Source organism: Ctenopharyngodon idella, chromosome 23 (assembly GCF_019924925.1).
Source record: "Ctenopharyngodon idella isolate HZGC_01 chromosome 23, HZGC01, whole genome shotgun sequence".
NCBI classification, from domain to species: Eukaryota; Metazoa; Chordata; class Actinopteri; order Cypriniformes; family Xenocyprididae; genus Ctenopharyngodon; species Ctenopharyngodon idella.
In genome coordinates this window covers 15,751,853-15,767,541 of record NC_067242.1, presented here as the reverse complement: position 1 = coordinate 15,767,541, position 15,689 = coordinate 15,751,853, and the positions used below count along the sequence as shown (strand labels likewise).

At 37.7% G+C, this 15,689-nt stretch overlaps 1 protein-coding gene across 1 annotated transcript in view; it reads right to left on the bottom strand.

Moving 5' to 3' along the window:
- The window catches only part of ctnnd2a (catenin (cadherin-associated protein), delta 2a), a 340,625-nt gene that overhangs the window by 43,185 nt on the left and 281,751 nt on the right, over positions 1-15,689 (bottom strand). The window contains 3 exon segments of the mRNA XM_051881748.1: positions 2,119-2,292; positions 7,424-7,609; positions 12,388-12,505. Of these exon segments, the coding sequence (XP_051737708.1) occupies positions 2,119-2,292; positions 7,424-7,609; positions 12,388-12,505 (478 nt within the window).

The window sequence follows — 15,689 nt, the reverse complement described above, 5'->3', positions numbered from 1 at the left end:
AATAAGTGTTTATATTCTTACTATTTTAGACAGAGCAGGACACCAACCGCTGCAAAGTATCCCAGTACCTATGTGACTCATCACAGACATAAACAGAGAGAAGTAGTTCCGGCTACAATGTTCTTCCTCAAGATGCATGCAGTTCTATTTATTAACTGCTAGAGAGCCAAAAGTAACACAGTGAGCCTTTAAAATAACTGTTTTTTATTTAAATATATTTTAAAATGTAATTTATATCTGTGCTGGTAAAGCTGAATTTTGTGCTGGAAGCCAGATTGGCTGAGATTGTGTTGAATCAGGTAAAGTATATCACAGAGGCAGCTTACTAGGATTAGAAAAAAAAAAAAAAAAAAAAAAAAGAAGAATAGAAGGGTTGTGTGAATATGTAAATCTGTCATTTAGTGAAAATCACAGTTCATTAAAACTTCTATTTGTGCTAAAAGAAGCGCAATAAAAGAAATATCCTTGAAAACGTAATTGAAAAGGACTTCTTGACGACAAAGCATTCTTCATGCTTACGTTTTTGATCCGTCTTAAGTTAAGGGCTTTGTTTTCATTTCCTAGAACTCACAGCGTGGGATCTGTTAATCCCACTGTCCAAGATGGACTTTGAAAACATAAACAGAGAGCTTAGTTTACACATATTAGACCAGGGCTCAATGTCAGCTCTTCTAGATGAACAAACAGAGCGGCCATTTATGAGAACCAGACAAAATGGGCAGACATTCTCTTCCTCTCTCTTTTGCTTTCCCGTTTGTCTCTCCTACAAACTCAACCCAACAACAAACACGTATACAACCTCATGCCCTGTAGGTGTGGAGAGGGGTCGTAGGGACCCCGCTTTCATTTAACTTCTTGAAGGGGGTCTAAACCTGTTATGAGACTTCAAAACGAATCCAATCCAATTGCATCTGTCTCCATCTGAGAGTATTGATCTTGCAGAGCACATCGGGTGGATTAGAGCTCTCGAGCAACAGAAGTAAAACAAGCTTTTGTCGCTGAGAGACGGTAAAAAGGATGTGAGAACAAAGAGAGAAGCAGAAGCCAAGAGGGAGATTGGTACTGGTTTAAACATCTGATGAAAGCAACTAGTTTCACATCAGGAAAAATGCAATATTACACCATTTCTTCTCACACCGTTCAATAAATTTAGATTCTGACAGCAGCGAATATACCAGGCCCCTAATGCTAAGTATACATTGGATTCCAATAGTTAAAAAGAAAATTTTACAAATGATTAAATAAACAAATAAATAAACATTTTTTAATTCTTTAAATACATTTAATGCACTGTAAAACCGAACAGTGAAATTAATTAAATGAAACGAGTTTGTTTCACACAAATAATAATGAAAGTTCATTGTACTTAATAGAAAAGAGTTGCGTGAACTCAAAATTTAACTGTAATAAGCTGAACTTAATGATTGAGTTGCAGCAGATTTCTAATTGCCAGCATGCTTTGCGTCAGAATGTATAATGAAAATAAATGTTGAAATTAAGTGTTATTTTGTGTGTTTTTGCACAAGATTAACATAGGGAGACATAAGTTAGTGTGTTATGTTGTATACAGCCTGCGGTTAGGTTGAGGATTGTCACATTAATTTTAAGTTCTACTAACTTAAAAAAAAAAATGAGTTAGTTTACTTAAATGTTTTGAGTATTCTGAACTTGTTGAGTTTTACAGTGTGCTTTTAAAAGCTTCCAACCCTAAATATATTTGCTTGCACTTAGACAGATACCAATAATTAAAAATAAATCAAACAAATAAATAATAAATAAATATTTTAACTTTTTTTAAATTCTTTGAATACTTTTTAATTTTTTTTAAAGAACCTAACCCTAAGTAAACATTGGCTTCCACTCAGAAAGCTACCAATAATTAATAATAATAATAATAATAATAATAATAAAATAGCCAATGGGGTCATAGACAGATACCAACAAACAAAAACACAAATAAATAGATTGGTAAATACTGAAATGGTCATATATTTAACACAGGACATAAGAATTGAATCCACAAAGCGAAACCAATGATATATTCTGACTCATAAATACCAGTTAACCTATTTGTATTTTAAACAACAATATGTGTTGCATACCAAGTCAAGGTCTTACCTTCCAACTCCCGGCAGCCAGGTTCTGCAGTGCCCCGGCAGCCCCCTCCAGCGTGTCCGGGTTGGAACACTCAGACAGGAGGGTGAGGTAGGGCTTTACTATCGAAGGATGCCACAGCATCTGAATCCCCTTGGGGGGCTCAGCAGTATCTGGCAGTGGTCCCACACCATCCCACTACAGAAACAAAGAGTGCGACATGAAAAACGACAAAGTCAGATATGAAAACATTTAAAAAGGGTGTTCACACTGACATAAATCTGCAGCGAGCAGCTATTCGACTACCAATGAGAAGTCAGAGAAGAACATGTGATGTTACTGTGAGCGATTTTACTGTTCTGTATGAATTATATATACACTAATGTTCAAAAGGTTTTGAAAGAAGTCTTCTAAACTCACCAAGTCTGCATTTATTAGTACAGTAAAAACAAAAATATAGTGAAATATTTTTAGAATTTAATAACTGTTTTCTATTTGAATATATTTTAATTATTAATTTATTCCTGATATAGGAATGCTGAATTTTCAGCATCATTACTCCAGTCTTTAGTGTCACATGATCCTTTAGAAATCATTCTAATATGGTGCTCAAGATACATTTCTTCTTATTATCAATATTTAAAAAATTTTTTCTACTTAATAATTTATGTGGAAACCATTTTTTTTCAGGATTCTTTGATAAATAGAAAGTTTAAAACAACAGCATTCAAACAGCATTTGAAATAAAAATCTTTTGCAAGATTTTAAATGTTTAGTCACATTTGATTCATTTAATGCCTCTTTTATTCATTTCTTAAACAAATCTTAATTAGCCCAAACTTTTAAACAGTAGTGTATATTTATATAATAAAAAAAAAATGTAAGGATAAGTACATCAGAAATTGTTTGCATTCTGAGTGAGTCTGATTCACAAATTAATAATTGTTTCTCTATCGTTTGTTATCAGATTTTCTACAGCTATGGCCACCAATAACATTAAGGCATCCGACCAACAGTACAGTGACCTGGCGAACTCCTGAGATAAAATCCGTACATCTCTTGACAAATCTAGGCCTGAATATACCCAGAACCGGGCAGGAATGACGAGCTGTAAGCCTGTGTTCGGCTGACTCTGAGGCGTGTGGGTGAGTCAGTTTGAAAAGCGCTGGTCTCACAGGCTGACCTACTTTCAGGCAGAGCAACTTGTGAAATACCTCAGCATCTTAAACTAGCTTTGGCACTCAGCCTCACTCTCCCTTCATTATTAATGAGTCTGTTTTCATCTCCCCTCCGTTCCTGCTCTGAGGAGCAGCTCTGTTGTTCAATCAACTGCTGGAGGGTGGAGAAGCCCCCATGAGACTGTTGCTCTTCCCATACGGTGAACGCAAAAGAATTGGAGAGAGGTTGAGAGGAGACTTGGTTTAATCTGTGGTTTCGCTATATGCAAACAGTGAGTGCAACACTCTCATTTAGCCTTACAATGTGTCTACACTAAAAGTGAGCAGTGCAACACGATGGAGCAAAAGCCAATAGAACCCATTATAATCAGTGTGCGAGGTGTGATGTGTCCCCGAAAGTAAACGGATGCCCCATTCTATTTCTGATGTACAGTACTCCACACACTTGCGCTACTTCTGACAACAGGACAAATGGATTTGTAAAGGTCGTGCCTGGTGTAGACATTGTGTTATACAATTGCTGTCAAAACTATGTTCAGAATTTATTAATAAAAAGGTGCTTGCTAAGGACAGCATCAGGGTCAACAACATGCAGCTCATTTTTATCCAGATCTATTAAATAATTCCAAAATAATGGCACCTCTTTTATGATTAACATGTTTTAAATTTCTGAATAAAAATATAGGTGATGCAATCTGTGGTGTAACCATCCAGAGATTCTGAAAAAGGCTGAAATCCTTGGAAGAAAAAAAAGTGTATTATCATTTAGGGTAGGGCTGGACGATTAATCGAAAAGTAATCGAAACTGAAATTCAGAACCTCTAACTGATGTAATTTTCCCATGTCGGTTATTTCATTTTTTAAAATTCTGTTAATACTTTACCGCCCCGTCCAGTCAGCGGCATGGAAGCAACACGGAGGCGAACTCAAACGCCGAGTCAACACACACAGATGATCCCCGAAGTGAGATCACTTTCGCTTGCGTCCTCACGAAAGTTTGTCAATTGTATGTGTTTAAAGGCTTGCCAGTTTGAACATTCAAGTGATTTTAGACCATATCATTATATTGAGGTACTACGCTGATGCATTGTGGCACACGAACACTCATTCAGACAGCCTCGCGCATCACGTGAAGAGAGAAGAGCAGAAACTTGTTGTCAGCGCTGTCCTGTGATTTATCACTAAAGTAGCTTAGAAACTCAAGTTATAGCATATATTTTGAAGAAACTACTTACAACCCACAGCTTCACAATTAATAGAGAGACGGTATGAGTCATGCACACATGCAATCACTCCTTCATTAATGCACTCAAATAAATGTACTGGTACTGTGCTAATTTATCTGTATCTGATTTACAACCAGCAGAAATCTGTAAGAAATGTTACAAACCATAGATAAAATAACTGCTGAAAGTGAGCTGTTATGTCGGAGCACTCTTTCATTAGGAAAAAATATCCCACCTTCAATAGTCAAGCATATTTACAGTACAAACCTTGTCAGTAAACTATGAGGGCAAAAAAAAAAAAAAAAAAAAAAAATTTCGTTAATCGTAATCGAGGTAAAATGTTCAATTAATCAAGGTTTTGATTTTAGGTCATATAGTCCAGCCCTAGGTTAGGGTTAGGATTAGGATTTGGTTTAGGGTTAGTTGCATGTAATTATGGATAATTTATAGATATTATTATAGTAACTACATAAACCATGTGTAACAAGAACACTAAAACAAAGTGTTACCAATATTTTATTACTTGAAGTCTACACATTTGAGTACTTTTCAATGTAAATATTTATGAAAATACAAAAATGTATGAAATCAACAAAGATTACATTTCTAATAACTTTGTGTAAAGTAGACTTTTAAAAGACTTCTCTGTTACATCATCTTGCACATCTGTATTTGTCATTGACCCATTACTATTGCATATTTTAAGCTTCTAAATTGGTACTAATATTTTCTTCAGCAAATATATCTTTTTGGGCATCTAAAATGAGTCAAATCTGTCTTTCAGCACAAAATGAGAGTGAAGATAAATCTAAAAATGACAATGTGATCCTAATGCTTCTTCTGAACTATCAGAGCGTAAAACAGCATATCAAATTGTCACAAACTTTCTCTTGCCCTTTCCTTGTCAGCAAGCTTTGAGAGTAATGAGCACTCCATGCCCCATTTCTCAGAGTAAACTCAAAGAAGGGTATCAGTGCTCGGTGGGTTGAAATTGCTCTGGTTTACATACTCTCTCCTCTCAGTCAATTAGCTACGCTAAACGCCACTGCCCTGCCCCGACAAAGCCGCGGCGGCATGCTCTGGTTTCCTGGGCTACCTCACTGCCATTTAGTGATAAATGATTTAACAGAGTACATTAGCCTTTCTGTTGCCCGGAGGCCCAGGTGTCCTCTTTCAAAACGTCTCGGCTGAGGAGAAGGTCCGGCACATGATACGAGAGGGCACCTTAGGTAATGGGGAGAAATGGCCCTCTTTAGGCAGAGATGGGCGACTATCCTTGCATCTCCTTCCTTTCTGTAATATGATTGGAAGGAGACACATCTGACTGAATCCTAAAACAGATCTGCAAACTTATGTACGGGTTTTGAGGTAATGAATGAGAAAAAAATATTTTAGAATGTTCAACTGCAAAAGCAAACGCAAAATATCCCCAAACTATGTTTAATACAACAGTCTATGCTTTCATAATCTCAACAGAGCAATAGCTTTGATGTTTTATTCGAATCTGACTGCTTTCAAATTTTTACTGCTCCTTGTTAGGGACGTAGCGACTAGAGCGTGTTGTGATGGACATCTCTTTCTCGCAGCAAACGCAGGTCTTGTTTTAGCTAGTATCAAAGTTATAGAGGATTATATTCGGCTCCAGTATATCAACGGCTATTAGCTTTATGGCTCCTCTGGATAGGGACATCTCCAGAGGGAGTTGCGTTACACAACTGCTCTCCCACCTCCACGCTCCCCCTCCGCGTCTGCACGGAGGATCCTCGCTGACTTTTCCTGCGTGAGATTAATGAAGAGTTTCCTCTGCTATGGAGGAGCTGCCTGTAAAAAGGTTGGGTTTTTTTCCCCCTCCCTTTAGTCTGACGCCCACAAACACCGTGATTTATCAGCCATAGAGCGTGTCACTGGGGAAACTCACTGTCTGACGGTGCGCCTCTGTGTAGGTGGTGAGCGTTACTTTGCAGAGGAAGTAATTGATAAAAGGATGACGTGTAAACCTGTTATTTGGGGAACTCATTGAAACATAAATTGGGATTATTCTGAGGCGACGAGGGGTGTGTGTCGAAAATGCTAATTGTGTTATTCATATTTTGATATGAATTGTCTAATTTATGCTCGGTTCGCTTTCCAAAGCAGTGAAATAAAGCTCCTATCTCTCTGTTATATGTTTACCAATTCTTGTCAGGACTGTTGTTGTTTTTCCTGTTTCTAGTGCCATGTTTGTAGCTCATTGTAGTTTTCCCTGTTGATTAGTCTGATTGTTCCCAGATGTGTCTTGTTAGCTTGTTACCTCTTGTATATATAGCCCTTGTGTCTCCCTTGTTGTACCTTGCTGTGGATGTCTGTAGATGGTCCATGTTTCTGTTCCCCATGTGCCCTGGTTTCCGGTTCTTGTGTTTATTGTTTTTGTTGTACTTTTTCCCTGCACTTAGATCTGCGTCTCCGCCTGCCATCTATTCAGCTCCCATGTGTCACACAGCCATCATAAAACAATGTTAAAAACCTATTTTACTTCCATAATGTTACAATTGTGACAAATCCACTTAGCATGCACTTCCAAAGGATGAGGACTCGGGCTCGAATTGATTAGGTAAAACCGATGCCATCGCCATCACTGTGTATACAAATGCTGAGGAAGCCTCCAGATATGGTAATGGCCGTTTCTTTTCCGACACGAGCTTTAAGCAGTAGACCAATCACAACAGACTTGGCCATCTGACTAATCAGAGCAGATGAGGCTCTCGGAAAGGAACGGTTTTGAGAGACCGAATCCTTTATCAAAACAGTTTGAGACACTGTGAGAAATGAGGTGATGCTACATATATTGAGAAAATTAAAAAAAATTTGACCTCTGATGCATGTAAACCTATTGTAGGAAACCATCAAAACAAAATTAGAAACTAAAAATAGCACTTAATGGCCCACCTGGTCCTGAGACTTCTTCTTCTTTTTCTTCTTTCCCCAGCAGCCTGAGGTCTCTCCGTCCTTCCCGCTGGCATCGCTACACAGGAGGCCGTCTAGCTCGTCCGTCCCCATCTGCTGTCCCTGAGACGTTTCAGCTGCAAGCCGATACGAGAGGTTCCTCAAAATGCATACACAGTTTTCTATGGTCTGACGGAGAAAGAGAGAGACAGACATTGGGCAGGTATTAGTCTAGCACCACTGAGCTCTTGATAGAGCCCATCTGGCCAGAGGGGCCAAACTTCATCTATTCAACTCATGCTAGACAGAAGACAGGAAAGCACACACATTCGTTCACTCTCACACACAGCACTCTGCATGCACTCCTTGTTCTTCTGTTCAGCTGAATAACAATTAACAAGAGTTCAGAAACAAAAGCAGCCATTGGAGGAGGTGTCTCAAACTACCGTCATGCAAGACAGTTTCATACGGCCCCCAAAAGTATTAGTAGTTTATCCTGAAATTGGCCTGGAAATCAGTTTTTTTGCTTTCTGCATTTTGGTTGGGCCTTTAATGTTATCCAGTTCTTTAAACTTTGCTTTAAACTATTAGGTGGTTTGACTTTGAGATCCCTGTATTTGAGAAAACACTGTCATTTCTAGGGCCTGTCAAAGACAACAAGGTTCTACTGTGTTTAAAACCTAGCTTCTATTTCAAGAACTTCTATTTCATCCTTATATTTTCTTCTGTCCATGTCTCTCTTTCACTTCGTCTTACTTCCTTATTTCCTCTGTCTCATCTTTTCTTAGAGTGTTGGCTGGGAGTGTAGGCCGCATTGGCACTAAGTATATGAAAGTACTTAATTATATGTCTGACACGGTCTCCCATTTAAATGTGATTAAAGGATATACCCGCAGATGGGGAAAAATGACCAGCCAAATCCATCGGCTCACACTCCATTTAACAGGGTATTACAAGGAGACACAGCAGAGCAGGCACAATGCTTGACAGCAGAAAATAGAAAATAAATGCTTGCAAAATGATGATGAAAAACGAGTGTTTTTCTCAATCTCCATGTTTTTCTTTTTTCCCCATTATGGAACGAGAAGGACCATGCCCTGCACAAACAAAAATAATGACTGTAATCAGAGAAATGCTCTGAGAATTATGCACTGGCATTTCAGACGTACAGAAACATATTGACTTAAAACAGCCCTTCTCTGTGCCAGACACAACTGACTTTGCTTTCTCCATGGTGTTTGAAGAAAATGAAACAAGTTCTGCTGAAACGTCCCTGGAAATGTGCGACAGAATGAATATTGCACCTGGCGACATTTGGGGCAACACCATCTCTCTTACTGGCAGCAATTTGGAAGGTCCTCATTTTAAATGCAAAAGTCAACAGGAGAGAGCTTGACCAACCACAGGTTAACAGCACATTAAGACCACGGGCGGCATGCTTTCAGCAATTATAGCTCTGCTGGGCCAACACCTGGTGAAAACAGCTCATGGCAAATCACCACACATAAAGAAATTGGAGTGATTAGGGTGATTGGCCTTTTTCAAAGCCAATGTGTTGAATGAAATGGTTGATGTTGCTTTTTTGAGCACTTGTAATGTGAAAAGCAAAATGATGGATGAAAAAGAGTGCTTAGTGCTCTAAAAGGAGCTAAATGGGCATAAGGAAGAAGAAAAGGAGTAACCACAGGCTGGAGGTGCATTTACAGGAAGTGTTACAGGATTAGTATTTTTATCTTTAGACAAAATTCAAAAAGTCGCAGTAAAATGGGGACAAATGGCACAGTGGTAAAGCCCACTATACATGCTTTCCACGTTTATCTGTGTGCTTTTAACTCTCAAGTGCTTCAGTGTGCCTGATGGCTGCCCTTTTGGTCTGATCTGTGTTTTTAGAGCAGTGGTATGCAAAAAGAAGAGTTGTCTTGAGTTTGACTGGTTTAGGTTCACAAAACAGATCAGATTTTTTAGCGACACATGAAGATTGTGTGGATACATAACACTGTGTACTTCGGTTTTTACAAGGGCTGGGAAGCGATTAAAATTTTTAATTAATTACATGATGTGGTGATTAATTAATATAATTAATCACAAATTTATAGATAATTTGAAGTCATTATTGTGTAAAGCATCAAACAGACATTACAAAAAGTAGATTCAGAAAGAAATATTTTATTTGATTCAACATAGAATTTATTACACAAACTTTTGGACCATGAGGTTGAGTAAATGATGACTGAATTTTAATTTTTGGGTGAACTATATCTTGATTTTATATATATATATATATATATCTCAATATGGAAATATGAAATTGAAAGTAAACAACTGATGTTTTATGAATAATTTTTTTAGAGAAGTTAATTTACTGAAGCTACCAAGAAAGCTAGATTACTAAGTTTGTTACATTAATTCATAATATGTGCACATTTATTATTAATGTGGGGGGTGACGCGTCACGCACACACAAAAGCGCTGTATGACAGATGTATCATTTTTATTTTGTTTTTCCTTTTTTATTCAAAATATTCACAAACTTCTTAACTATAGCCTATCATGGACTATATTCTATATAGGCGCTGAGCACCCACAGAAAAACATTTTCTCCATTCATTTTAACCAATAACAAACGACTGCAGCTTTCAGACGCGACGCTCTTTTGATTTTTATAGTTCACTTGATGCAGTTACTATGGCATTTTTTAATGATGCATGTCAAGTGTGCTTCAATGTAATGTGCAGCACGAATCTCTCCACAAAACAAAATCCATCTCTGGCTCAGCGCCAGCCAAAGCGCGAAAGCACGTTTGAATTTAGCAGTGAATTTTCTGATCTCACCGGTGTTGTTGTATGCTTTAAAGGGTTCAAATTGATCGTTTTTCGACATCAATATCTTGAATTTTATGGACATTCCAAGTGCATTCTATGCTATATCACGCCCTGAGTTGTTGCCCTGCATCATATTCATCATCAGTCAAACTGTATGAAATGTCAGATGACCTACTCTATGTAGGTCTGGGGGTGGGGCAAGTGCGTTAAATGTGTTAAAAATATTAACGCATTATTTTTTCCCGTAATTAATTAATCTATTTAACGCATTAAACTCACAGCCCTAGTTTTTACACATACTCAAGGATGATGTAAATTTCTTCATCAGCATAGTATGTGAGCAAACAGATTATTCTAATCGAGCATACGGTCAGCTCGCACATGCCTCCTAAATGTTTTGCATTAATTAGTGCAACACTAAGGTGGCAACAGCCGACCCAGCCTGTTGTTTCACAGTCGAAAAAGAAATTGATGAGATTGAACAACAAACTATTGGAGATGGCGACATCAACTGTCATCTGAATTGATAAGCACTTGTGTGAGGGGGATATGAGATACCGCAACTCCAGTTTAAACGAGTACAAAGACATTTTTAACACTCAGAACTTCTGGAGAGAAAAAGCGCAGACACAGAACAAGGATGAAACTTTCTAATGAGTATGTGTCAAGCACCAATTGGAGTATACTTTGAAAGGCTATGCATTTTTTTTTCCCACAAAACTGTCAGAGTATGCAAAAAAATAATAATAATGCAATGTCGGATTTCAAACGGTTTTCAAACGGATGAATTTTGAGTGTTTAAGGGTGCGTTCACACTTGTAGTTCGGTTTGTTTAGTTCGTTTGGTCTGGACCAAAAACAAAACAAAAAACATTTAGTCCTGGTCCGATTAGCATTCAGATTGGCAATTTTATTACCGAACCAAAAGATACTGAACCTAAAGGCATAGGGATACGTTCACAACCTGATTGGTCGGATTTTATGACGCATTGCCTATTTTGAGACGGAACTTACCGAACATCCAAAACAATGCTGTGTGGTGAGGTAAATGCGCTTGTTGTGTGAGTAGCCTGCATATGATGCGTATATTGGCCAGCTGAGAACTCGTGAAGAGCTTATAAAATGTGTAAAGGAGTCAAAACACACACACACACACAAAAGATCTGCTGCATGGCGACGCGCGTCTGATGCCTGTGATGGGCAAACTCGCGACTATGATGAGAAAAAACGATATGCGTGAGGATTCTGTCGTTTTTAGGGTCTCATCTTCCTGTTTTTGGTTCGTTTACATGTCTTTGGTCCGTGTTGCATTCATATATCATTCGAACCGCACCAGAGTTTGTTTGGAAGCGGACCGAGACCCATCTTGGTCTGCTTGTTTGGTGTGCACCAGGGTTCGGATGGCAGCGTTCACACGTTCAAATGAACCGCACTAACAGAGCAATCGCACCAAACGTGACAAGTGTGAACACACCCTAAGCTTAGAATGATACTGGACAGTGACAGCTAACAGGCTAATGTTTCAACTGTAAGCCCCTAGCTTTCAAAATATCTTCTTTTGTGTTTTGCTGATGAAAGGAAGTCATATAGATTTGGAATGACATGACAGTGAGACAAATTATTTGACATTTTTGGCTGAACTGTCTCTTTAACCCTTTAAACAAGTTCAAAATCCTCCACATACAGTCTATAAAAGCTGAAGAGTTATCAGAAGAAGTTCAAGTACACTGTTTTTCTATTAGACATACCGTGTATTTTGAAACCGTGAAGAGCGGCGATTGAGAGTGCGCCACGGGGGGATTCAGATAGCTAGAATTGTTGGAAAGTCTGAAAATGACCAGAGGAAAAAACTGTGCCACGCTCCAACATCCACACCCTCTGCTCTTCAATTCTCATTAGGACGGATGCATCCCCCCTGCTCTGCTATTAGCACGCTGGGCCTGAAGAAGGACTGCCAGTTAAATCATGATTAAAGAACGCCATTAAGAAGAGCGAGCCTTCGCAACCTTCAGAGAGCAGCCAACCACAGAGCTGTTTATTTGTTACAGAGCGTACATACACACACTCACACACACATAAAAACTTTTACAACAGGTTGCCTTTACAGCACTAGGAGAGATGGACAGATCCCGAGAGGAAAGTGTACCTTGCTATCAATCTCACTGCTTCCGAGGGAAGTCTGGATGACGAAAAGCAGCGTGTCAGTCAGACCCTCACACTCTCTCATCCGCCGCCGAGCCTCCTCTCCTGCTGAACTCACATTCCTGGGAGAAAGAGAGAGAGAGAAGGAAGAACAGGTCAGTGATGAGTGCATTAAATCAGGGAGATTCAATCACACGGGTGCAGATTCCCTCCGGGGATAGAACCCACTTTATATCCTACCACTGTGACAAACAAAATGCAAATGTCTCACATTTCACGAGTCATTCAAACAAATCGCTCCAAACCTCCCACCTCTGACATGTATTAATATATGAATCTATTAGTCTTCAGGGGGAGAAGCATTGACATTGCTAGATATTTGACTTTTTATGTTAGACATATAACAGTGGGAGAGAAAGAAATGGATATTGGATTTCAATTGGATAATCCAATAAGGATTCTGATTATTTTGTTTATTAAAAAAATCAATCAGGTATACACTGATGAATATGGACGAATGTAATAGGCTTATTGTACAAAAACAAACACAGTGTCCTACACAGTTACAACAGCTACAAACTTTTGGCAATTTTCCTATACACACTGAAAGTGAAAATGCTGTGCGATTTAACAAATCTCATCTGATCGGCTAATCAGGACATATTTGATGTTTAAAATGTGGTTTAAAAGATGACCGTGGAACAATGAGATTTCATTGTGGGTGGATTGACAGCATTTATTTGACAACAGGCTATATGCACTGTTACTTCCTGGTTGTCGTTAAGCCAGCTCGGGCATTTCCGGTGAACTGTTAGCTGTTCATTCTGTAGTCGCTGTACATCGACACAAAACCATCAATGGTTGACTTTTTAATGTTGTATTCATATTTTAATGCAGTTATCACATTTACCTAATTTGCCAATAAACCAGTTTTATTGACTGCAATAAAGACGAAGCTATTGGGTCCGTTTAAAAACGCCATGTCTGTGACACGCACACGCATTTTTTCCCCCAGCACTTCAAATGTTATTTTTAATGTGATGACCACAAACATTATTTGTTCATCCTTCTGAGATTGTCCCCATTGTAAAACCGAACGTTTAAAAATGTAGGAAATTCAACATTTGATAGAAAACACTTATTTAAAAATAAAAAAGACAATAATTACCGCTTTAACCAGCAGGTGGCGGCAAAGTAGCATTTATTTGCGCATATATCAGCCATTTCCTCTAATCGTTTTTCACTTCGTTTTTGACTAAATATTAAACATTATAAAATAACTAGGTTTAAAAATACATTTTGTCAATGTGAAGTATGAAATACTCAACTTTTCTTGTGATTCATGACAGAAAGCGAGCACCGCGCTTTCCCTTTGTAATCACAGCAGCTGTCAGTAAGTGCAGCGCAAGATCAATGATTTCAGCACACTTGTAAAAACACACATTTTATTCAATTAATCTAACTAAAGTGCATAATAAATATTTAATTTTTGAAGCTTTTTTTCACATAAAAGTGTGAAAACTGATGGTCGAATTGAATTTAGCCGAGGAGGAACAATGAGGTAGCCTACATCTTTATTTATTTATTTTTTTTTTTTATGCCGTTTTACGTTTGAATAACTAAATTAATGCTATGCCTGACTATTTAAGTGACTATATTCTGATTATAAACTAACTTCTTACACTACTGATGCTCAACACACCAGCAAATGACATCTCACCGGAAGTTGGTTGGCTTATATTATTGCGGAAGTTCTAAAGAACGCTCCGTGCATATAGCCCATTCTGTGAGATAGTAGTAGCCAATAATCTGAGCAAATTATTTATGACTTGAGGTAGTCACATGACTTTTTATATGCCTGTCTGGGATTTGGGGAATGTGTTTCCACAATTGTTTCTACGCATAATTTCTTAAAAATAATAAGCCACCAATCTTTTTCAATTATCTGTTGACAAAAGTTTGGGGTCAGTAAGGCTTTTTTTTTTTTTTTTTTTTTTTTAAAGAAAAAGAAATTAATACTTTTATTCAGCAAAGAAGCATTTAATTAATCAAAAAGTAACAGTAAATGCACTTGCATTGTTACAAAAAATCTTGATTTAAAATAAATTTTGATTAATCAAAGAATCCTCAAAAAAGTATTATGGTTTCCAAAAAAAAATTAAGCAGCACACCTGTTTTCAACATTGATAATAAGAAATGTTTCTTGAGCACTAAATCAGCATATTAGAGTGATTTATGAAGGACTTTGTGACACCTGAAGACTGCTATCACAGGAATAAATTACATTTTTAAAATATTAAAACAGAAACCGTTATTTTAAATGGTAATATTTGACATTATTACAGTTTTTACTGTATTTTTGATCAAATAAATGGTGAACATAAGATACTTCTTTCAAAAACACTTTAAAAAATCTTACCGACCCCAAACTTTTGAATGAGACATGACTTCTTCCAGACTGCATCTGTCAATTACTGTGTTTACAAATCAACTGTGACCTTTGCAATATGGCAGACATGCTGATGTATAAATGTCTTTAGCAACCAAGTTACTCAGCATGACATAACAAAAATAGAGGCCAAACAGCTAACAAAATGTGTTGTAGTTGTCATGGTCACAGTTGTTTAGGACAAAAACATTTAAGATTTATCACTTGTCATGTGTCTGGTAGGACTTGGTGTAATGCATTCAATGTCTCTGTGCAAATGAGGCAACAGCAGACATTAAAACTCCATCCGCATGTCTATTAAACTCACAATAACAGCAAATCATAGTTCCATTAAAGGCTCTACTCCTCATCATAACAATGTACTGAAAATGGTTTGATATCAGTTAAAAACTCCCTTGTGTGCCTGACCGAAAGAATATGACTTATGTGTGTCTCTACGCCACACCATATGAAACCGCTTTTGGGAATACGGCCCACTCGTTATAAAAAATTTCACTCACATCCTCTATAATGGGAAACAAGATACATTACAACTCATAGGATTTACATTTCTATATTCACCAGAATCAATTGCTATGTATCATTTATTAGAATTGCCTTGCCTTCACCTCTTTTATACATGAATATAACCGAAAAGGCATTGGAAATACATAATTTAGCCTGCATATGGAGCATTTGAATTACAAACTTATCTATTTAGTTCCTTTATGGCCCAGCTTTATTGTGCCATTAAATATTCAACAGGCCTGACAGCACCAGCTTTTGAATTTAAGACCTATAGGTGTTACATCCAATTTGTTGAGCAAGTTTTCATCAAAAAGTCATGCGAGGAGGCACGGCTTACAGAAACACTCATG